A 25540-nucleotide genomic window follows, 5' to 3' on the forward strand; every position below is an offset into this window, starting at 1 on the left:
AACTGCGCTTCATCTGATTCTGTCACGCCTACTCAACTTCCTCTATGACTCTCTGCCTTCAACACCAAATGAACACTTCTGTACCTCACTCTACCACTTTTACACTCACATACACACACGCACACACAGACTCATTTGTCCTTTCAGCATGGGCAACTTTGCAGCAAATGAAGGGCTATCCGTCGTTGTTATTGTGAGTCTTTTGTTTCTGTATATGATTCCTGTTAAGGCTTTACAGTTATTTATAAACTTATTATACAGTTATTATTCTACTTTACAGTATTGATATTAAAATATTCCATTTCTGTTTTACTGAACTCTCGGAGTTTTAAATGTGTTATAACTTGCTGTTTTCTCTGTAGCTGGTATGGCTTGGAATCAATGCCTTTCTCTTTGTCCATTTCTACATGGCATTTCTGATCGACCGTTTCTACTACAGCAGGGTCATCCTGGGGGTAAGACTGAATATTACAGTACAGTATTCACTCACTAAGTAAGGGATGCCTAATTTCATGAATTGACAGTATGCTGTACGATGTGCACATACATGTACAGTAATGTGCAAAGTCTTAGGCACGTGTAAAGAAATGCTGTAGACAAAAAACAACTTAAAAATAATGAAATGAAATGAAATGTTTCGATATAAAAAAATACTGTAAACAGCAGCAAGCCATAATAAATGAAACAAAGTCAATATTTGGTGTGAGATGACCCTTTGCTTTAGTCTCTGATACAGTGAGTGCAGTTTTATAAGGAAATGAGCTGTTGGTTTTACTGAGCATCTTGCACAACCAGCCACAGTTCTTCTGGACACTTTGACTGTCACACTTGCTTCTTAATTTTGCAGCAAAACCCAGCAGCCTTCATTATGTTTCCTTTTTTTAATCTGAAAAGTGTGCTCTTATGGAATATGCTGCTCAGATACAAACTTTTTTTTTTTCTCTGTAGCATTTAATTTTGTGATGGCAAATGAATGTTTGGAACTCTAGAATGTTTTTGTACTGACTCAATGTAGAAGTCATAAAATAGAAATCTATAACAAAGTTTGTATTAAAAAAAGGGTACCTAAGTCTTTTGCACAGTACTGTATATTACATAAATGCATAGTTATTGTAGTGCTAGCACTGCAAAAATAAATCTTTTTTATTATTATTGCAATGTTCTGTAATTTCTCTGTTCAAGAAAAAAATACAATGCTTTTACTACAATACTTCATTGTTACTTTACAGTGAATTCTACATCTAGATTGTAGAATCCTAATATTATTAATCCAATGTATGCAAAACCTCTAAAACGTAACAAATAGACAATTAAAAAAAACACTTTAGTAATAAGTAGCTCAAATCTTTGGACCCTGCTGACGGAAGTACACTCTAATTACAAATTCAGCCACTATTATAGCCTATAATATAGATATTTAGGCACTACCTAAAAGCAGCGCTCTTGATGAGCGAATAAGCAAAATATTTGCAAGGGCACAAAATCAACCTGAATCTTCTTTAGTGTTCTGCCTGATGGCAGGTCTGCTCTGACAGCTTCAGCCATTAAAGTTTCTAGGGAAGAATTACAGTAGTGGGTTCCTGTTGCCTTCTATTGGATTATTATAGAGGTTTTCTCCTCTCAACCATTCACACACACATTCACACCTATGGACAAATTAGAGTAGCCAGGTAAAACCAGAGCACCCAGACACAGGGAGAACACGCAAACTCCACACAGAAAGGCCCCCGTCGGCCGCTGGGCTTAAACCCAGAATCTTCTTGCTGTGAGGCGATAGTGCTAACCACTACACCACTGTGCCACCCAACCTGAATAGAATAATAATATTATAGCATATGAACTATCGAATTGTGTAGTGTCGTGTATTTCGTGTCAATAAATTGCTGCATTGTCTTGTGACAGTGATACCAGTAATGAGATGCATATTGCAGTTACAAATACATATTTATTCCTTTCTTTGACACTACATGTCAAAGTTACGATCAGATATTCTCAGACGTAAGAACTAATCAATATCGATTATCTAAAACTAAGGAAAGATGCTCATAATTGCTATTGAACTATACAATAATTATGTTTACATGAGTGTGCAGAATTGTTCAGGTAAAAAACATACAATACATTAAATAGAAAAAAGATACATTGCTTGCTATAAAAAATTATTTTAAAAAAGTGTTTATGAGACATGTTGCCTTGCACTTACGATCAGGTTCCCTGTGGTGCTACACATATGTTGTTCGTATGTACAGATGTACGGATGTCATACGGGCGCAAAAGCCATCAAAGATCAGGTCAATGCATTACTATATTCTCTTAAGTATGGAGCTTCGTTCCACTATAATTATATGATAGCTCATCGCTTGCAAAACTGTAAAACTACATCTGGCTCAGCATCAACATCAACAATAAAAAAAATTAAATATAATATGATAGTTCTTCAGGAAATCTGATTTGCCAGACATCCCAGAATGCATCCCAATATTACTCTGCTTTTGAGTTCATAATATTCTGCATTGTTGTAAGACATACAAATGGCATCAATTCTGCTTTTTTCAAGCATAACAGAACACTGAGCATGCAGTGAAGCAAGTGCTAGAGCTTAAAGTAGATATCGCAAAATGTATCATTTCTCTATCTCATTTGCTGTGTCTATGTTTATATGAACTGAATTTGACAACTTTCTCATTTTCATTTCCCATTTGTGTCTCTGTAGCATGCGCTGCCCTGGGCGAGAGCTCCAGCTGCGTGTCTGAATTTTAACTGCATGTTGGTCCTCCTGCCTGTCTGCCGCAACCTTCTGTCCTTCCTCCGAGGCTCCATACAGGTCAGCCTCATGACTGATATGCAATCACAATGAATTCATTAACAGTATTAACTGTAACACTGTGTGTTTGGATGTTTGGATAGTGTTGTAGCCGTACAGCTGCTCGTCAACTAGACAGAAATATCACTTTTCACAAACTGGTAGCCTACATGATTGCTTTCCACACAGGTACGGTACCTTTTGGATTGAAATCTGCTTATATACCACATCAGAGGTAAAACAAGTACTGCTGTCTTAAAGAATTGTCAGCTCTTTGACCGTCTCTCTCATGTTTCTGTCAGCTGTGCACACCATCGCTCATCTGTTTAATTTTGAGCGTTTTGAGTCTGCTCAGTGGGAGGACAACAACAGCTCACTGCCTCACATTCTGTCTCTGATTGGCAACAAGCCCAACGAGTCTTACCTCAACCCTATCCGATCCAGAGAAACGGTCAGTATAACACACACATATCTTGTGATATATTGACACATTCTAAGTGTTTGGAAATCGGGGTTGATTACATGAGTGTGATTCAGTAACTCTTCACATGGTCACACTGTGGGTGAAACTTCCTCTTTGGGGTCAGCGAAACTGCCCTTAGAACTGGCCACAATGATGAAGGAAAGGCTGAGGGAACCTCTTTACTTACTTACTTAGGCGGCACGGTGGTGTAATGGTTAGCGCTGTCGCCTCACAGCAAGAGGGTCCAGGTTCGAGCCCCGTGGCCGGCAAGGGCCTTTCTGTCCGGAGTTGCATGTTCTCCCCGTGTCCGTGTGGGTTTCCTCTGGGTGCTCCAGTTTCCCCCACAGTCCAAAGACATGTAGGTTAATTGGTGTCTCTAAATTGACAGTAAGTGTGAATGGTTGTCTGTGTCTATGGTGGGGTTTACATTAGACCGTATCAGCGGATCATCAGATTAACGTTTTTAAAACGATTAGCGTGCACACAGCAACACCAATACACGATTCGCGTGCACACAGCAACACCAATACACGGATACGCTCGGCTCCGTAGGCATCCTGCGCTCCAAATCACTCCGCCCTGAACAGCGAGTGCCCTCTGGAGGGTGCGCACTCCGGCCCTGCGCAGCTCACAGAGCGCGCGAGTATAGCGCACGAGCAGTGATTCGGGACTGAGCCGCTGTGTGTGTGATCTCAGTGCATATCACTTACCACTTGCAAATGGAAGGATGGCAAGCCTAAAGACAATCATAACTACACAATGGGCAGTATTTGCATCAGTATTTGCAGTATTTTCATACTTTTATACTCTTTAATGAAAGGTGATACAAGGCAGAAGTCCGCGCCGTTTTTCAGCAGTCGTGTCACATGACCAACGCCAGTGAATCAGGAAGGTGGATGTCACAGTGACGTTGTCCAATGACGACGCCAGCTAGAGCTCAGCACAGCGTATCTGCGTATCCGCGTATTCTCAATGTTTACACAGCACCGGACCAGACACGATCTGGATTGAATACGTGGACCCTGGCGGATTCCCGTTTCCCAGCGTTTCCAGGCATTTTAATGTAAACGGACAGTGCATCCGCGAAGAAAACGAGACAGATACGGTCTAATGTAAACTTGGCCTATGTGTCAGCCCTGTGATGACCTGGCGACTTGTCCAGGAAGTCAGCTGGGATAGGCTCCAGGTTGCCTGTGACCCTGTAGAACAGGATAAAGCGGTTAGAGATAATGAGATGATATATATGCACACACTCAGTCATGCTCTGTTGTTTATACTGTGATTATATGTTACAAAGATCTCAAGAGTAACGAATCATATCCTGTCAAAAAGCTAATGTTGGACTTGTAGCTTTATATTGACCTCAAGGGGTGCAGAGATATTGAGTTTGTGCAGCTCAGGAATTTGAACTCACATTAAGGTTAGATCATTTTCTATGCTGTATGGATAAAATGCAAACATTTCTATAAAACTTTTGGTGATTTGTCTTCTCAGTGAGTTTTCATGTTCAATAACTTGAAATTGTGTTGGAGATATTCAAAGAGGAAGGAGGCAGCTACTCAAGCTACTTTTCCTGGTTACACACACACACACACACACACATATATGTGTGTGTGTATGTGTGTGTTTGTGAAATAGCATTATATTTATTCATTATACTTCACTGATTGAATGTGTATTTTTCACCACTTGCATGCATATTTGTGTGTGTGCGTGTGTGTGCGCGTGTGTGTGTGCATGCAAAACAATGTTATGTCAGGTTGCCACAATTCGTCACGTTTCTAATGCCGTTTGTTAAACAGAAAAAAAAAGATTTAAAAAAGATGCCTTTTATGTAGCATAATGTTAACAGAATAGTGTAATGGTGAAGGCACAGGGTTTTCACTCTGGAAGCATAGGTTCATGTCCCTCCTCTGCGTATAATGTTTGGGGTAGGTTCTGCTGCATTTAAAATTAGCCAGTCTGTACTGATACTTTGTTTAACCATCTGTTGGTAAATTCAGTGAGTGTACATGCACTCTGCTTTTCATCTATGCAGTCACAAAGCAAGGAACAGATTGAAGGCTCCTGCTTTCCTAAGAAACCATTTGAGACCCTAACTTTCAGTAAGACTGATGGAATCCTTCTTTGGTCCAAGTAATGTTTGATTTATTACAAAACCTCAGGCAACCCCTAAAATTATCCATTACATTATATATATATATATATATATATATATATATATATATATATATATATATATATATATAAACCAAGCAAAATATCAGGCAGTTTGGGTCATTTTAAATGAGTTACCTGCAGCAAAACCTTCCCCAAATAATATATACTGTACTGGGAAGCAAACCCACACAAAAGTCCTACAATGCAGAATGTACTGTATGTCATACAAAATGTTGTCAGCTGAAAGATTGGACATGCATTGAACCTTCACAGAGTTTTAGTTCAATAAAATGAATAAAATATTTAACTAGGCAATTGAATCTTGGTTTTGGGAATCATATTTTCTTTTTCCATTCTTTGCCATGCTACAGAGTCAGACTATCGTGATGTTTACCACGATTGCCGGACTGTCAGGTGTAGCAATCACCCTTGCCCTCATCCTCATCATTACATCCTCCATGGAAGTCATTCGCAGGTCCTATTTTGAGGTGTTCTGGTTCACCCATCACCTTTTTATCATCTTTTTCATTGGACTGGTGGTGCATGGGGTCGGGTGAGTGATAGACATTGCTTTGGAACATTGCAGCTTTCTGTGAACATAGTCAATTTCTCTGAAGCTATGTGCATTTTCAAGGCCAGTGGTAGGTCACAAACTAACCCAATAATTTCAGCTAGCAAAAAAAAAAAATACAGTGTTGAGAATAAAACTATCGCTCGTGATCCCAAAAAGACAAATCATTTGATAGAATACACATAATGCTGCTGATGTAACCTGAGTTTGAAGAACAAAAATCCAAAAACACACCAAAAGTAACTAGTTAGCTATTATCTAGTTATAAAGTGTATAAAGTATTGTTACTTAAGTGGGTAACAATAGATAGTAAATTTGCAAATTCGAAAAAACATAAATGTCAATAAGAATAAAAGCAATGTAAACATTCATCATGCCTGAATTCATTTTCACTTACTGATTATATTTGACATTCTGTCTCCTGATTGGTTGCCTGTCACCATATAGTCAGACTTTTTTTTCATGCCTAAAGTTGGGTCGTGATGAATTTTGATGTATCTGAGCTGACATATGATATAATTTCTCACCAAATCCAACTCACAGCAGTTCAGGATAATGGTATTAATGAGTATTTGTTGTCTTCTGACTCAATCTTGTTTCCCCCTAATTTTTTATAATAATTAAAAATCCCTCAAACTATAGATTTAAAGTCCAGTATCAGGGACTAAAACGATATTTTACTTCATATTTTTTACACACTAACATAAACAACTTTGTATATACAGTATACTGTATATTTTGTATTATTATTTATCTATGTTACACCAACTCTACCAAACCTCATTCCTAGTACATACAAATGTACATTTTTATTTGAAAAAGCCTTGCACCTTGCAAATTTTAGGAGAAAGTGAAACAATCAGATTAACTTAAATTCTCAATCCTGAAGTTCCCCTCATGGGGATCAATAAAGGAATATCTTAGGAAAATCTTAACACATTTTTTATGTATAAAAATAATATTAATTTTGTTTGAGTAAAATTTTACAGTTGGACTGAATATATTGTTTTTACCCCTTCAAGTCTTGAGAGCAATCAGTGGATCCAAATGTGTATTCCTTACTCTTCTCACTACACTTTATTTTCCTTCTTACTCATTTAACTGTACTTAGTTGAACAATATGTGTTAATACAAATAATGGAATACAAAGCCTGGAGGTTAACAGGTTAAAGTCTGTAGATTTTGCTGCATTTAAAAGTGTTTTCTCACAGTTGTGTGTTGACTAACAAAGGATTGAAGCAACCTTATACTTGTATCACACTGATATTTGCAACACAGTGATTTGGTAAACACCTAAGCTTCCTCTCTCTCTCTCTCTCTCTCTCTCTCTCTCTCTCTCTCTCTCTCTCTCTCTGTGTGTGTGTGTGTGTGTGTGTGTGTGTGTGTGTGTGTTGCTGTCACTTGTCAGTCGTATTGTACGAGGCCAGAGCTTTGACAGTCTAAAGCGTCATGACCCTAAAAATTGCAGTGAACGGTTTGAGAGATGGGGCATGGACCCTGACTGCCCTACACCAGACTTTGCAGGAAATCCACCAGGGGTAAACCAACTTTCAGTTATTTCACATGCCTATTGCTATGTCACAATTAATGCTTAGTTGAAGCTCTAAACATTAGCAGATGCAGGGTATTTTCCCTGAAATTGCCTTACCAGGTCTACAGCAGTGCTATTTTCAGTTCCTGCTAGTTTCAGGCTCATTTGCCTTCAGACCTTGACTTCAGAAAATCAAATCCACACATCTGGTGATTCACATTTGGTGATTGACCTGACTGATCAATAAACTTCATTTTATTCCTATAAAACCTACATTTGATTTATATTTTATTTTGAATGATTGTCTTGTTGCACTCTTTAAGTAGGCATATCAGATACTTACTGGCCGTGGTGTGAAAACTGTGCATGCAGACGCTCATCTGAGTTTCTAGTCAAGTCAAGTCAAGTCAAGTTTATTTGTATAGCGCTTTTAACAATAAACATTGTCGCAAAGCAGCTTTACAGAATTTAAATGACTTAAAACATGAGCTAATTTATCCCTAATCTATCCCCAATGAGTAAGCCTGTGGCGACGGTGGCAAGGAAAAACTCCCTCAGACGACATGAGGAAGAAACCTCGAGAGGAACCAGACTCAAAAGGGAACCCATCCTCATTTGGGCAACAACAGACAGCCTGACTATAATATTAACAGTTTTAACATGAGGACAGTTTCATTGATGTTATAACTCTTCATTGATGGAAACTTGAGTGCAAAACTGTTCATGATAACTGCAGTCCTAAAGTTAGCAAGACAACTGTAGTCCTCAGCCATAAAAGCATTACTGTAAGAGTCCAGAGCATCCTCCAGGTATAACCCTCAACTGTCCTCATGGGGCCGTCCTTCACAGGAGCGGTGCGATAAAACTCCGACCAGACACAGGGCACCAGGATGGATCAAGCAGGTCTGAGGGGCAGAAGAGGCCAGCATCTCAATCCCAGGACCAACATGTAACTCAGAGGGACAGATTGGGGGGGGAAGAGAGAGAGAAAGAAAACACATGTTGTTAGGTATGCCCTAAAAATGACAAGTATTAAATCTGTGTGGTAGGCTCGCAGAGACGAGAGTCTTTACATCAGGCATAACACACAACAATGGCATGTTAATATGGTAAAAAATATATCATGACCTGCTCTGGCTGGATGCTTGATTGGGTGATGGGAGCACACTCCTCAGCAATGATGAGATGCAGATGGGACCCTTAGGGCTGGCCAAGACAATTCAGTTACATTTCACCGGGTCTGGGACATGCGACAGAAAGTCTGACGGCCGATTCCCTGCAGGCTACGATAGCCAGTCGAGGTCTCCACCCTCTCCACCACAAGCTTTCCTGTTGACTCCATGTAACTCAGAGGGACAGATTTGGGGTGGGGGGGAGGGAAAGAAAACACAGGTTGTTAGGTATGCCCAATGTCACCTGAATAAGTAGGAGCAGTATACATATTGCACCGAATACAAGCAGGGACTCCGGCAACTAACTATGACAGCATAACTAAAAGGAGAGAGCCAGAAGGCATGAGGGAACCCTGGGACATAAAGCAGCCAGCCACTACACCGTCAACAAACTCGAGTGAGCAAGCGAGTGGGGACTGACAGCATCCATACATCCCAGTTTACCAAAACACTATGTCTGAGGACCCTCTAGATCTACACCTTTACCTCATAAACACCATTAACAAAAGGCTTGACTAAACAGATATTCTAAATCTGTCACTCTTGAATATTTTCTATCGGGAATAATATCAATAAAAAGCTTATAATCTCTGCTTTCCAAAGAATATATATCGTTAAGATCTGTTTAGTACTTTGGGAGTAACGGCAGGTTGAAGTCGGTACAACTGAGTATACTCTCTGCTCTTGTGATGTCAGGAAACTGCTTTTTGAGTCACAGGAAAGTGGTCAGGCTCTCTTCTGATCAGTTTCCGACTGGATTACTCATGAATATCAATCAGATAACTTTTATAGGGATGTTCATTAGCTCTCACTGTTTCTGATGAAGTATTCAGCAAAATTTTCCATCAGCTAGTTTTGATGTTATGCTTCACAGGAGACTTTGAAGTGAGTTTTCATTGCTTTACCTACTTTTTTTTCTAAATCAAACTGACTCATGGAAATAAACATTTTAGAATATAACTGTAGTTGTTTTGATGAAAAATACTGAGCTCTTAGTGGTTGGAATGATATTTTTAAAAACCGGATGTCAGAAAAATGAGTGTCAATTTCAATTCAATTAATTGGAATTGTTTATTGGATGTGGCTCACACAGCTTTTTCAAGGTAAGCCTTGAAAGCTGTGAATATTAATTGAAACAATCATTTATATTATTTCATAAACACTAATAGGGCCTATTTAGAAATACAAAGGCCTACAGAGCACAAAGAGGGTATTAGAAATATTCTTTTATTACTTTTTTTTATTTTGATAGAGAATTGTAGATGTAAATGACATTGATTGCTTATTTATGCATGTTTTATAACAAGGGTCATCAAACTACGGCCCGCGGGCCGACTACGGCCCGCCACCCCCCTTTGACCGGCCCCCCAGCCCCTTTGCCCCCCACCACTTGAACCGACCCTATGAGGCAATCCCCAAAAGTGGTCATGGCCTTTTTTAAAATTGCTTTTTGGCAAATAATACCATGTCTGCATCTTGTATTTTGTTGATTTTATCAATTAAAATTGATATTTAGTTATAAAATTAACTATTCATATTTTCCGAATTTTCGTCATATGCTCACGATCAAGCAGTGACAGGCAGGAACCGAAGATTTGGGGGTCAATGTGTATGACCAGCTGAATGAGAAAGTGTCAGAATTCGAGTTTTTTGCTTTGGCCATGGATGAAAGCAATGACGTGCAGGACACAGCACAACTGCTGTGATCTATTGATCTATTGCTCATATTATTATAATTTCACTGTTTTTTAAAATGTATTTATTTTATAGGCCTATTTATTTGACCTTTATTAAGTGCTGCAAACAATTATTATTAATATTATTAATAATATCAACAGGCCTACCTACAATTTATAATTTTCCACTCACCTTTGCCAGTGTCAATCACCTCAACTAGCCAGATGTTTCTTACCTTGACAGCTTTGATGTTATTTATATTAGAAAATAAATAAATGGAATATCTGTGGTATTTCAATTTAAAACAAAGTGTGAAGACTTGATTATTACTTTTGCAAACCACTAGTAAAGATAAACAAATATGTGCCAGGAATCAAGTGTTGATATACGGTAGTAGTGGGGTTATAGTAGTGGGGATGGCTGTGCCAGGCTAGTAATCTCTACTACGTAATGAGGCCTGCTGGTGGTCATATTTGTCTGGGTCATACAATTCTATGTTATATAGTTGACCCGTCCCCGGCCCCCCATCACAGTCAGGAACGACAATGTGGCCCCCAGAGAAAAAAGTTTGGTGACCACTGTTATATAATTAACATTGATTTCTCCTTCTTTGTGATGCATAAATGAGAGTTAAGATCAGCTTTATATTGCAAAAATAAAGCCATTTGGTGAAACTTTGAAGAAGTTTGTATGCTTTTGCATTGGGCCACTTTTCATCTTTCTTGATGGTTCCACCAGGCCCAGATTGAATAAGGAGATTTAAAAAAGAGAGTGTACTGATTTAACATTTTATCTAATTAGTATAATTAATACAAATTAAACGCTAATTTACATAATTGGTTTTTACTAATTTTTCAAACTTTGTACTCATTATACAACCATCTATGTGCCTGCCAATTTCCATGTAAATATCTTGAAAAATAAAAAAAAGTTATTAAGAAAAAACATTTGATCTCATTTGTTAATGAGGCCCATTTTGGACCATGTTATTCTATTACATAATATTACGGTGGTGGCACGGTGGTGTAGTGGTTAGTGCTGTCGCCTCACAGCAAGAAGATCTGGGTTCAAGCCCCTGGCCGGCGAGGGCCTTTCTGTGTGGAGTTTGCATGTTCTCCCCGTTTCCTCTGGGTGTTCCAGTTTCCCCCACAGTCCGAAGATATGCAGGTTAGGTTAACTGGTGACTCTAAATTGACCGTGAGTGTGAATGGTTGTCTGTGTCTATGTGTCAGCCCTGTGATGACCTGGTGACTTGTCCAGGGTGTACCCCGCCTTTCGCCCGTGGTCAGCTGGGATAGGCTCCAGCTTGCCCGCGACCCTGTAGAACAGAATAAAGCGGCTAGAGATGATGAAATGAGATTATACTACATCAGTTTTCTAAAAATTAAGCCGTTTTTGTCAATCTTTGATTGGTAATAGCTCAAGAACGGATAATTCTGTAAAAAAGTATGTTGTTCTGCATTAAATTCTGAATTCCATGAGAGCAGTTTCAAGCAATTTGGATTGAATGTGAATTTTCACCTGATATGCCTACTTTAAGCACCACCGCTTCTGTTGATCTGACAGACGTGTACCATTTTAATCATTTTTCTGACACTGGGACATAATTGAGTTCTATATTCTACTGTATTACATGTAGAAATGAAACTTGTTTTCAAATTTTTGAAGTCTGTTCCTTTTATTTATCCATTTATTGTGCTAATGTTGTTTCACTGTGAACATGATGTTATTTCCAATATTGCATAATGCTTTACTAACAGACATGGAAGTGGGTCATTGGGCCGATGATCCTGTACGTGTGTGAGAGGTTCGTTCGACTTTACCGCTCGAAGCAGAAGGTGGTTATCACCAAGGTCAGTGGAAATGGTGTTCAGAACAATAATTACAACAAAAACATCTTTTTACTGTACTAATGCAATGTGTGCTAAAGAAAGTCAAGTGGAAATGCATCAAGTGGTAAAATATACATCATTTTCAGTGAGTTATATTACTTCTCTCTGACTCGCTGAGTTGCATATCTTCATGCTCTTACAGTGCAAAGATAAATCTAGTCCATAACTGCTCTGAAATTCTGGAGTTGTCCATATTTTTTGAGAAAGAAGCCACTTTGCAAAGCTCTTTGCTTGCTTAACTAATAAAGAACTTTGTTTGAGATGTCCTAGGAGCATAGCCCTTACTATATCACTCATTGCTTCTTGCCCATCAGGTCGTGATGCATCCATCAAAAACTCTGGAGCTGCAGTTGAAGAAGAAAGGCTTTAAGATGGAGGTAGGTCAGTACGTCTTCCTGAAGTGTCCGTCCATCTCGCACCTGGAGTGGCATCCTTTCACCCTGACTTCTGCCCCTGAAGAAGACCACTTCAGTATCCACATCCGTATTGTTGGAGACTGGACAGAGGCCCTGTACAAGGCATGCGGTGGTGACAAGAGCGGAGTTCAGGAGGCCTGGGAACTTCCCAGGTAAGAATGAATATTTCACTGTCTTTTGCATTGGGACTTTTGGATAAAACAAACTGAATTCCACTCTAATTGTACCACAAAGCCTCAGGGAATAAAAGAATAGCATAAAAGAATATTGAACTCTGGAAATTAAGTCAGATATCTGAAAATAGAATCCAAAATGAAGAATAACGGTGTTAAATTTTTTAAGGAAAAATTATTTATCGAGAAGATTTCATACACATGGTAGCTCAGACAGCTTGTACAAGCTAATAATGAAGAAGGAAAGCATATAAGTAAGTCAGATGCTAACGCTAGTATTTTTTTCCTGACTGGCCTGTTTTTACTTTCATTGTTAGCTTGTATTATTGAATTAAGCTTCTTTACATTCATAACATTATGTACTTATATGTCTCTGTGTGCACTAAAGCAGTCTATTGTTGGCAAGTAACAGCCACTGGGAAACTATGCTCTTGTGAAAAGAGGATGTGGCTTTAGCAGGGTGATACTGTGCTGTTGGAAAGAAGAAGTGAGCAGATTAAAGCAGAGTTTTGCAATTATTTCAGTGAGCAGAGGGGGATAGTTACTGAGCGTTGATTTCATCATCATAAACTTTTGTTGCTACCTCTTTTAAGAAATGTTTTGACACGCAAATAGTAAAACAAAAAAACCCTTCACAAAGATATAATAATAATAACAACAACTAGAAGGGCACACAGTAGAGTTCCTACCTCCAAGCCAAATATTCAGAATTGCATCAAAAGCTAATCATTTGTCCCATGGCTCACCTTTCCTCTCTAAATTTCATCAAAATCTGTTCACTACTTTTTGAGTTATATTGGGAACAGGCAAACAAACAAACAAACAAACAGCAATGAAAACATAACGTCCTCCAACAAAGTTGGCAGAGGTAATAAAAATAATAATAATAATAATAACAATATTATTATTAGGCGGCACGGTGGTGTAGTGGTTAGCGCTGTCGCCTCACAGCAAGAAGGTCCTGGGTTCGAGCCCCGGGGCCGGCGAGGGCCTTTCTGTGTGGAGTTTGCATGTTCTCCCCGTGTCCGCGTGGGTTTCCTCCGGGTGCTCCGGTTTCCCCCACAGTCCAAAGACATGCAGGTTAGGTTAACTGGTGACTCTAAATTGACCGTAGGTGTGAATGTGAGTGTGAATGGTTGTCTGTGTCTATGTGTCAGCCCTGTGATGACCTGGCGACTTGTCCAGGGTGTACCCCGCCTTTCGCCCGTAGTCAGCTGGGATAGGCTCCAGCTTGCCTGCGACCCTGTAGAAGGATAAAGCGGCTAGAGATGATGAGATGAGATGAGATTATTATTATTATTATTATTATTATTATTATGAAGAAGAAAAAGTAGTGTGGAGTTTCTCATGTTCTCCCCTGCGCATGTGGGTTCCTCTGGGTTCTCCAGTTTCCTCCCACCTCCCGAAAGCATGCTAGCATTACGTGGATTAACTGCTCTAAATTGCCCCTTGAAAAGAAGTGTGTGAACATATGTGTGTGCATGATGTCCTGCAATCTTTTGGTTTTTCCATCCAGGAAGTTTTCCCATCTTTTAATGTTCCCCAGATAGGCTCCAGATAAAGTGCCATTATTATTATTAATTCTAATATTCTTGTTTTGCATGACAGACAGCTGAGCCTGAGTGTGTCTGTGTGTGCAGGATGGCAGTAGATGGCCCCTTTGGCACAGCCAGTGAAGATGTGTTTCGCTATGAAGTGGTCATGCTGGTGGGTGCAGGAATTGGTGTAACTCCCTTTGCGTCAATCCTGAAGTCTGTGTGGTACAAAACTGTACAGCAAAACACCAGTGTGTTCACCAAAAAGGTGAGAGGGTTCCTCAGTTTCAATGAATTACATTGCCTTAGTTGTGGAGCAGCATGGCAGTTTGGCACTGTCTTTGATCTTGAAAATGTGTATAGATAGACATAAGAATATACTCCATTTTCATTGCTTATGTTCTGGAAATGTGAAAAGGATGCGATTTGTTTGAAATGGTTGCTCTGTTTTTCAATTATGTAACATATCTGAGCTAAATCCTAATGGACGTGTCCCATTTTACTTTTGTGATTGGTACTTCCCAAAAACACTTTGTCCAAGTCTCACCCTTGTTTCAGGAGATAATCTCTGTCTATATGTACCTAAGAACTACTGCTGTAATCATAAAGACACTCATCCCAGGACTGTCATTCACTCTTATTCTGCTAATACTTTCAACACAGTCCTGTTTAATGTTATAGCATACAGTTGTAGAAGAGGAATTATTTATAGTCCCACTATCTGGATGCACTCAGAAGAGGATGAGTTCCCCTTTGAGTTGGTTCCTCCTCAGGTTCCTCCTTCATGTCATCTCAGAGAGTTTTTCCCACTAGGGAGTTTTATTCTCAGGGAGTTTTTTCTCAGGGGGTTTTGCCATTCACACAACTTAGCCTTGCTCATTAGGGATCTGAAAGTAGTAAAAGCACAATAATTTTATTACATTGAAAATTAAATCAGGGAAGCTAGATCAGGGAAAATATGACTCTGTATAATGTTTTACCCCTTCAGTATGAAATCCTTGTCAATAATGTAAAGGCCTTCTAGCTTGAACTATATACTGTATCCTGTGATTATATTATATAATTCTGACCTTTTGATCCTGGCAGATCTACTTCTATTGGCTGTGTCCTGAGACACAGGCGTTTGAATGGTTTGCAGACCTGCTTCAGTCTCTGGAGCGCCAGATGAGTGAAAAAAACATGAAGGACTTCCTCAATTACAACATTTACCTCACACGCTGGAAGGAGACAGAGGTTAGATACACTTCTACAAAGTGGAACACATAAAATGGATTTTTTTTCTTGGACTTAGAAAATATGCATTCTTGCAAAGAGTTCATCCACCCTGTCTCATATTCATAGGCGCACAGCAGGATTGAATGATTCTATTTGGTGGCATCTTATATGTAATAGGAACACTTTGTATAAACAGAAAAGGCTCATCAGGTCTCCCAATGTAGTGTGTTGTTTTTAACTTTTTATCATCCTTATGAAGGCTGCTCACTTCCGAGTTCACCATGAAGCAGAAAATGACCCCATCACTGGCCTGAAGCAGAAAACTCTGTACGGAAAACCCAACTGGGACAACGAGTTTAACACTATTGCCACCAATCACCCAGGGTATGTGATAGACTTCATTAGTCTCTGACTGATAACTGTAGTATTAAATATTTCCTACAGGATTAAACAGTGGTCAGCTGATGCTGTACCAGCGAATCAAATAGAGGGCTGGAAAAATACTGTAGCAAAACTGAGCAATATTTAACCAAAACCTTCCTGTAGTTTCTAATATCAAATCACCGGAGGTTCTGGTCCTGCTTGTTGCAGCCAATCAGGTGTTAGTGTTGTAGTCAAGACCACCTAAACCAAGACCAAGTCATGACAAAGACCAGAGTGTATCGAGACAAGACCAAGACTTTGAGCAGTTGCAATCAAGTCAAGACCAAGAAAAAGGCAGGGCAAGACCAGGACCAGACCCAGTGTGTGTGGGTGACAGCCATTAACAGGAAGAAACTTTTCAAATTTGCCGTGAGTCACGTTATTGGTTGCATTTGAAGCAGGAAATTTTACATCCAATCACAGTCATGATGTGAACAAATAAAAAAAAATAGCCTCAATGAGACTGGAGCTTATACTGGCCAAGATGCCCATAAAATCGTAAATATGACAGGTGGTGCCACCATCTTGACAACTTTTATGCACACCCACCTGGGGAATATTGTATGTGAGTTTGATCAAAATCCAATCAATCCTGTAGGAGGTGCAGCAATTTTTGTAAATTGTGGACGGACGATGGACGACACGTGATCACATAAGCTCATGTGGCTGAATGAGCTAATCAGACAATGCAACGGCAATTTAGTGAAATCCCTGCAGTTGTGGTCTTGAAATAAAACTGAGTCCTTGATGTCGGAGACTGAGACAAGACCAAGTAAAAATGCAGTCAATTCTGAGCCAAGCCCGAGACCTTCAAAAAGTGGTCTTGAGACCAGTCTCGAGTACTACAACACTTGTGGCGAAAAGTGTTAACATGTGAAACCAAAACATTTCATGCTGATGTGTCTTATTGATCACCATGAACTAATCACTTACCTGGATCTGTAACTACTTTATATAACTGGGACTTCTTTAATTTTTGTTGAATATCCCTGCACTTGAGAATATTGTAATTACTACAATACTGTAAGAAACTAGATATATCTGTCTGTATTTACATGTAGAAATGTCAGAATGCAGGCACTTAGAGATGTATGTGCAGAGGAAAGCTGGGAAGCAGACTGTGGGGAAAGCCAAAACAAGCGAGGATCGGGTGATCGGCAAACAACGTAGTATAGGCGAGACAAAGAGCATAAACAAAATAAGGCAAGCAAAGGTCAGCAAATCGAGAGGCAGGCAGAGGGCATGGCTGAAACAGAATGATACTTCACACTGGAGTAGTGTGAGAGAGTGGCTTAAGTAGGGGAAGAGCTAATTAGGGAGATGCATGGCAGCTGTAATTAATATTCTGGTGACAGAGGGCGCTGTGGTTCTTGGGGATTGTAGTTCTGAGTGTCCATGTTTGTAGTTTGTGTTAGCAGATTTACTGACAAGAAATCACTCCTTTCGCTTTTTTCTCTCTTTTCTGCAGGTCTAAAGTCGGGGTGTTTCTCTGTGGACCGACTCCTCTAGCAAAAGCCTTAGAAAAGCAGTGCATCAGCCAGTCGCAGGCTGGAGCGGAGTTCATTTTCAACAAGGAAAACTTCTAATTTTGGCCATGGATAGACAGGCAGACAACTAAAATGATCAAATCTCTACTCAGCTAATTTGTAGTGTATGTGTGATTACCACAGAAGACTTATGTAAAAAAATAAGTTTTCTTGAAACATAATGGAAATTTACAGGTAGCTACTGAACTTCACTGATATAATGAGATGATATAAATCCAGGATTCCAACACTGGAGTGATAAGTAATTCTTAAGTAATACGCTTCAGAATATTTTGACAGAAGGTAGAAAACAGCACATTTACTATTATCTTTAAATGACAACACATAGCTACAAAGTCCCTCCTCTGAAACAGTACTTCCATCTGAGGAAGGAATAAAACGTGACATGGTGTAACCACCACAGTCATCAACAGGGTGGTGTGATGTGGCACGACGCAAAGCAGATTTACTTCAACCACGATGAAATTGATTATTTTTCTCAAACTAAACATTTAGAAACACAATTTTTTTTTTATTTAAGAAAGAGTGACACATCAGACGTTTTAATAACAATTTATATATAGTGACAGTTGCTGTTGTAGAACAATTTAGCTCCTGTTGTCACTTACTTTATAACAAACTGCTGTTTCTTCATGACCCTCTTTTTTCTCTCCATTGATTGACAAAAAAAACGTAGCGTTTTGTGTTAACAAGAGTTCAACTCTTCATCCTGAAGACTTTATGTTAAAAGTTGCTTACTGAGAAATGATCGTTTTAAAAAATAATAAAATAAAATGTTTATTGAGTGTCCCAGCGTCTGCCATCAGATGTGAGTTTTGAGTCAATCTTTTTTTGTTGTTGTTGTTTTCATTCTTCTGTGCAGGAAAGTGTGTTGAAATTACTACTGGTGGTAATCACACATGCTACAGATACACTGAATTTGTTTTAAAAGTTATTTAAAAAAAAAACAGAGCACAACTACAGTCTAAAGGATGAGGCAATGGTACCATGCGATGATGCTATAGTCCTTTATGTGAAGGTGTTGAGCTTGATGCTTTTGCTACAGTAAGAGATATGAAAAGCTGTAATGCTGATATAAATGACTCAGAGATTGTTGTTTTGCACTGATGTATGTTGCCTATCAAATCCTTAATTGCTTATCACACTTTGTTTTCTCTTTTCACGCTGCTTAAGTAACTTAGTAGGCTTGCTTTCTTTCTGTTTTACATTAGATACAATCGATTTGTCTAGATGTAACAACACCTTCAAGACTTTCTGCAAGAAGATGTGCAATGAGACAGGCTAGTTTAACTTAATTCTATGACTTTGGGGCAAAAAAACATTGCCACTATTACACTGCATCATATAATATTCAAAAGTTTTCATTCCATATATTTTTTTCTTCAAACATTGTGAAATCACAAGATTTAATTGCAGAAGTGTTTTTAGAAATAACCATCCAGTATTCACAAGATTAATGAACTTTCAAAATCTGAGTTCCTCTTTCCTATTGAGTTGTGCTAACAAGGAAGCACCTCTGCAGCAATGAGAAATTAACTTCATGTGGACAAAGCTTAAAAAAGTTCAACCAAGGTCTTCTTTGTTTTCTTTAAACCATGCTGTTAGATAGAAAATGCATAACATTCTCACAAACATAATAAAATACTGAAGGACACAAATCATCTTTATTCTTAAAGGTTCTGACTGCAAAGTTGAATTCTAGATAAAATGTTTTATGTCTACAGCTGTTGGAGTTTCGAGATGTTGCGATGCTGCACACACCGTGTCCTATGTGTCACTGTTTTGCTGAGATAAAATGTGTCTCACATTTTACAATTCCAAAAATTGACGAAGAAAAGACCGTGGGGCATCTTTAACCTACTTTTAACCAAAACAAGTCAGTGTGGGGAAACATGGCAGACTCCACTGTCCTGCGAGCTAAAAGCCAGCAGGAAAGAAAAGGAAAGCCTGCCTAGTGAGTGCAACTGCAAGATAGAGCAAGATTAGATTATATCATTTTTCTGGACAGATAATGAAATAATTCTTGCTAGCACTGAGCTATCTTAGCCTTATACTTCGTTTACACGTAGCGCGGGTATTTATGAAAACGGGTATCTTCTCCTCCCCGTACTAGAAAATAATTCCGTTTACACAATGCTCAAAAACAGCCAGGGAAGGCTTTCAAAAACATGTCAAACAAATAGAGAGCCAATCAGAGATCTGAAAGCCAAGGAGGAGGGACCGTCAGATTACAATGCTAAAACTCTGTTTTCCCCATAACACAGTTTTACATAACTCAGTTTTCCACTATTTACACGCAGGCATGAAAACGGAGTTTTCACAAATGTCCACTTTGCCCGGAGTTTTCGAAAGCAGCCATTTCCAGTGACTGAAACCTCCGTTTACGTGTAAATGATGGGTGCAACCGCATAAATAAATATCAGTTTTTATAGATACCTGGCTACGTGTAAACAGGTTCTTAGAATACATGGGCTCAACTCCCCAGTAGCGAGTATGGAGTTATAGGGGCCTTTCAAGTGATGTCATCATAACTACGGATTTGTTTCTCCAGCCAAGCTTTGTGTTGGACAACGACCAGCACAAGTGTACACGAGTGATCATAAGCCCAATTCAGTACATTAGTGGAGCAGATAAGTGAGAAAATATTTCAAATGGTGATACAAGCACCAAAATTTGTACAAATATCCTTCAGGGGCCATATATTAAAAAAATCCCACGGGCCAATCAAAATTACAAAATGACCGCTATTTTTCAAGATGGCCGCCCTTTTGGTACAAAATGGTATATTTTACCATAGAATTCCATTCACTGGGCCATCTTGTTCACGTGGATAATGTGTTGGTGGCGATTTGAGATCTTCATTCTTCTCTTCTTGGCAAAGGCAACATTTGCTCCACTCTGTTTTCCATTTAGATTGCACTGGATCTGAACTTGCCATTTTGTTGGACTGTCAATGTTGAAAGGCCAAGGGATTATCCTTTTACCTTCTTTAACACAGTATGATAAGGTTCAGACATACAAATGGCCTACACCTAGCACGATCGTTCATCCAGTGCCATTTAAGTCCAGTGCGATTTGTACACCATCCAGGCAACTGAAGCCCCGTTACCCTTGGCTCGGCTCTCCCATGCTGGCACATCCTGTCCATCCAGGTGCGGCTATCTAACTACATCTAACTAATATACTAGCTATATTATGCAGGGCTTATTGGATAGCATTTGGGACACCAAACTACAACTACACTACAACTACTGTGGTGCGCAATTATTAGTTAGCCGACACTGAACCCCATGCTGAGTTTCACAGCAATGATGTCACCACTGTGTCCTGGTTGTGCCTTGACATCCACTCTGTTGTTTTGGTGTTCTGACTCCTCTCGGTGGTTGCATCCATTTTCCAGTTCTCATCTTTCTTGTGAGGTCCACATCTACTAGTCATGGATGAGCTGACTTCATGCACATAAGGTTTTAGAGTCTAACATAATCCATCATACACAGAAACTCTCTGTGTGCTACCCTCACCTAGTTTCGCCCATGAGCCAACATGGGGTACCAGGGTGTGGCCGTTGCTGTGCACAAACAACTTCTTGGAGCCATAGGTGAGAGTTGGGTAAGTAGTGAGGATTAGTGCTAGGAGTCCATCCAGGGGATGTGGCTGACTTCTGAAGCAAAAGTACTACCTCTACTATTATGCCCATACACCCCAAAAATAGAGCAGATTCATGCATGCATGTTAGAGCTGTCAGTTAGTAGATTATTATGACAATATATGAAATCTAGTAGAAGGAAACTTCTGTTTCTAGAGGTCCAAATTTGGTTTCTGCATAGTCAGAAATGTATGATTTGATGTCAGAATCATTCAAATCGAACATGTCTGTGCAATTCTATTGCTAAATATAATTTTATCATACCGGAAATGGTGTCCATCTTGAAAACTGGCAGGCATCTTGAATTTTGAGTGGCCCGTGGGATTTTTCAAAAGAGTAATGCCCATGGAATATTTGAGCCAATTTTGGTGCTTGTATCACCATTTGAATTATTCTCCTGAAATATTCAGTTATCTGCTGCATTACATCTACAGATAAACTTGTAGAAGTTACATCTAAAAGAACAATGCCAGAGACCTGTAACGCTTTTGGATGTAATAACAGACATGTAGATAAGCCTGGTTCACCGCTTCCTGGCAAACCCAGAAAGATGACAGAAATGGTGAGCTGCAGTTAAACAGGAAGACTGGGTGATAAAACATTCCTGTGTGTGTGGAGAACATTTTATACCAGGTTAGTGTGAAAACTCTGTGCAACATTAAAATGTATATCTGGATGTGGGCTTTGGATGCGATATATTTTATTAAGCCTAATGCTTGGCTAGATGAAAGTTGGCCTAGTGGTTAGCGTGTCCACCTCTCAATCAGGAGATCATGAGTTCTACTTGCGGTCGGGTCATACCAAAGACCATCATAAAAATGGTACCATCTGGCAAGGCATGCTGCAATACAGTTGCGAGTGGGGAGTCAAACTCTTGTGGTTACCAGAGGACTAGCCCTCCACTGTAACCCTATCTATGTAATAGGTGAGAGCCTGAGGGCTACAGAAATGTAACTTAGTGGTGCGAGAAGGACTTTTTTTTGGCTAGACTAGCAGCACATTTGTTATGTACTGATAATGTAGACAAGGTTAAACACCATAAAATATGTGAGATCTCAGTCCTGGCTTCCCAGATAGCAGAGGGACGTTGAAACGGCGCCGATTCTTGGTCAGAATGGTCGGTTTCCGTCGTAAGTCAGAAAATCAACGCTGAAACGGCGCCGTGAAACGTCGATTTCTCCGCCGTCGGAGAAGGTCGATTTATCACTGTTGAATCACCGTGGGTAAAGGTTGATCTGTCGACCGTCGGAGAAGGTCGATTTATCACTGTTGAATCACCGTGGGTAAAGGTTGATCTGTCGACCGTCAGAGAAGGTCGAATATACGATGTTGAACCATCGTCACTTTTGCCGGCCAGTTTTCAACATTGGTAGGATGAGCAACTAATTGTTCAGAATATTGCCACTGTTTGTCTTATCCTGCTTACACATAGATACGAGTAAATGATATAAGTATAAGTGATAATGATAAGTAAATGATAAAAAAAAGAACAAAAACCAGTTTACTTTCTTAACTCAGCAATGGATTTGACCTTCTATCTTTGAAAGTTTTTTTGCAAATAACTTAACATTTCCAAGATGATCATAAATTAATTCTAAGAAGATTGAAAGTGTTACAAAACCTGCATCTTATACCTAACTGGTGGGAATGCTGGTGTTACAACTTATCCTGGTGTTACTTTCATACCCGGTGTCTCTCATCTCTGTTGTACTGACTTTCATTTCAAGGCATGATATAAAAAAGGGCCAGTACGTATACGTAGCGATATGTCGTTGGATGTCCCACGCTGTCCCATAATGCAGTGCGATTACCATTGCTGTTTACTGGATGACGTCATTTCCGTTATATACCTGGGTGCACGTGAAACTCCCACACCACTCGGTTGGATCGCGACTCTCTTGTGGATCGGCCTGCTGTTACGCTTGGACCATTGAAACAACATTGAGAAAAACACTGGACCACGCTACATTTTCATTCATCCCTGAACATCTGGTATGTACCATTATTAAGTCACTATTAATAAAGGGAATTTCGAATACAATTTCAAGCAGTTTAAGAAGTTATGATGGACTTCAATCATAGCACGCGTTGGAGAAATTTCCCTCAACTAGTATCCATTTGAAACAACAATGCAGATGCATTATTCAATCAAAAAACGAGTCGAAGTAGTTGTCTTGTTGGAGTGAAAACTTAGCGTTGGTGTGAAAACTTAGCGTTTAAATCGAGCATGTAGGCCTAGGTCGCATGTCGTTTTGAGCTGACCTGTTCTTTTGTGTAGCCATGGGTCGCGCCTCGCGGCCATGAACTTTAAAGATTATCCAGGCTACCAACGCTTCTGTAGTGACCACTTTGTTTGAGGTACCACGAACGAAATTGCTTATATTCCCTCAACTAATACAATAAACATGCAGATGCATTGTTTAGTCGAAAACTAGTCAAAGTAGTGGTCTTGATGGAGTGAAAACAAAGCATTTAAATCGAGTATATAGGCCGTGGTTATAACCGGGAGCTCTATACCTGGCTTGAGGGGGCTGGGCTTTGTAACGCTGTAGGCCTATACTGCCCTACAAAGCCAAAAGACCTTAACTCATCAGACTCATTACAGGCTTCTGCCTTGGTTTTCCCTTTGCTTTTGGAAGTTACGGTAAAAATGACGTCTTATTGTTACCAGAAAAAAACAGAAATGACTCGAAATAATTCATCACATGATACAACTGATGTCCTCTGTTCCAAAAATGGCAATAACTCATGTTGACCTTAAGTGATATTAAGGTCTTTTGGCTTTGTAGGGCAGTATGGGTCGCAGCCATTAGAACATGACTCCAGACATTGTTAAAACATTGTTGGTATTAAAACAGAACTTTCTATAAAACAATTGTTTGAACTGTGTGTGTGTGTGTGTGTGTGTGTGTAAGGTTATTTCAAATGTAATGACCTAAATGTTGTTGTCTTTGTTCCCCCCATGTTTACCTCAATGGAACCTGAAGACCACTACCCCGTCATTCCCTCAAAAGGTACTGCAGACATTTATTTCTTTAGGGGAGAGAACATGGCTTCTTATTGGTCAAAAAGAAGACGTGTTGTGACAGCTACTGAAATGTCAGAAAGGCAGATTCTGTCCAATTTTGAGTCAGCTCTGGGTAATCCTGCTGCTCAAGTCTCTCCTTCAATTGCATCACCCAGGCCTGCATCATCAATGGGTTTAGATGAGGATGGTGGGGATTCTGTTGAGTTGGGAGGGTGCAGTGATGCAGAGTCTGACAGCAGTAGCATGTCTTCAGAGGGTGACAGTGACAGTCATATTGATGGTGACTCTTTTGAAGAGTCAGGGCTTCACCAAAAATTAAAACACTGGGCTGCATCATTCTCTGTGCCTTTGATTGCCATTACTGCTCTGTTGACCATTTTGAGAACAAGCCACCCTGAACTGCCCAAGGATGCTAGGACCTTATTGGGCACTAAGCCTGCAGTACCATTACAGACCGTAGGTAATGGGGAATACTTCCATTTTGGCTTGGCAAAGGGAATTTTGTCCAAATTAAGCACCATCCATTTACCAGATGTTATTCAAACAATAAGAGTTCAATTTAACATCGATGGTCTCCCTATTTTCAAAAGCACCAGGCTTCAGTTTTGGCCTATTTTGGCACTGATTGATTGCGATTACACCAGAACACCGTTTTTAGTTGGCATCTTTTGTGGCCCTGGAAAACCCTCCAATGTGTTTGATTATCTGACGCAGTTTGTTAAAGACCTCTCTGATCTGCTTTGCAATGGGGTAACATTTGGAGGTAGAAAGCTGAGGGTGGCCATTTCATCCTTCATTTGTGATGCTCCTGCTCGAGCATTTGTAAAACAAATTAAATGCCATAATGGGTACTCCGGATGCGATAAATGCCATCAGACTGGTATTTGGCAGAAAAAAATGACGTATCCTGAGACTGATGTTAGGCTAAGGTCAGACGAGGAGTTTGAAAATATGGTAGATGAGGACCACCACATCAACAGAAGTCCTCTGACGGGTCTGGTGAAAATGGTGTCTGCCTTCCCAATAGATTATATGCATTTATGTTGCCTTGGCGTTATGAAAAAGTTGATACATTTTTGGATGAGGGGGAAAAACTCTACAAGGCAGCCTACAAGAGCCATTAAAGCCATCTCCGAAAAGTTAATACAGCTTCGTCCCTATACTCCAGCTGAATTTGCACGGAAACCCCGTGAACTCGCCGAAATTGATAGGTGGAAAGCGGCAGAGCTGCGTCAATTTATGATTTACAGTGGGCCATTAGTTCTGAGGGACATTCTTCCACAAGATC

At 39.7% G+C, this 25540-nt stretch overlaps 1 protein-coding gene across 1 annotated transcript; it reads left to right on the plus strand.

The window, feature by feature from the left end:
* The first annotated feature begins 49 nt into the window (after positions 1 to 49).
* Positions 50 to 19236, plus strand: LOC132875107 (cytochrome b-245 heavy chain). Its single transcript, XM_060911729.1, has 13 exons — positions 50 to 193; positions 363 to 455; positions 2714 to 2824; positions 2908 to 2992; positions 3106 to 3254; positions 5798 to 5979; positions 7406 to 7535; positions 12138 to 12230; positions 12584 to 12837; positions 14499 to 14661; positions 15480 to 15626; positions 15868 to 15992; positions 17500 to 19236. The coding sequence occupies exons 1-13, from the start codon at positions 149 to 151 to the stop codon at positions 17615 to 17617; spliced, it is 1695 nt and encodes a 564-aa protein (XP_060767712.1). The 5' UTR covers positions 50 to 148; the 3' UTR covers positions 17618 to 19236.
* Positions 19237 to 25540: the final 6304 nt, after the last annotated feature.

Source organism: Neoarius graeffei, chromosome 27 (genome assembly GCF_027579695.1).
Source record: "Neoarius graeffei isolate fNeoGra1 chromosome 27, fNeoGra1.pri, whole genome shotgun sequence".
Taxonomy (NCBI): Eukaryota; Metazoa; Chordata; class Actinopteri; order Siluriformes; family Ariidae; genus Neoarius; species Neoarius graeffei.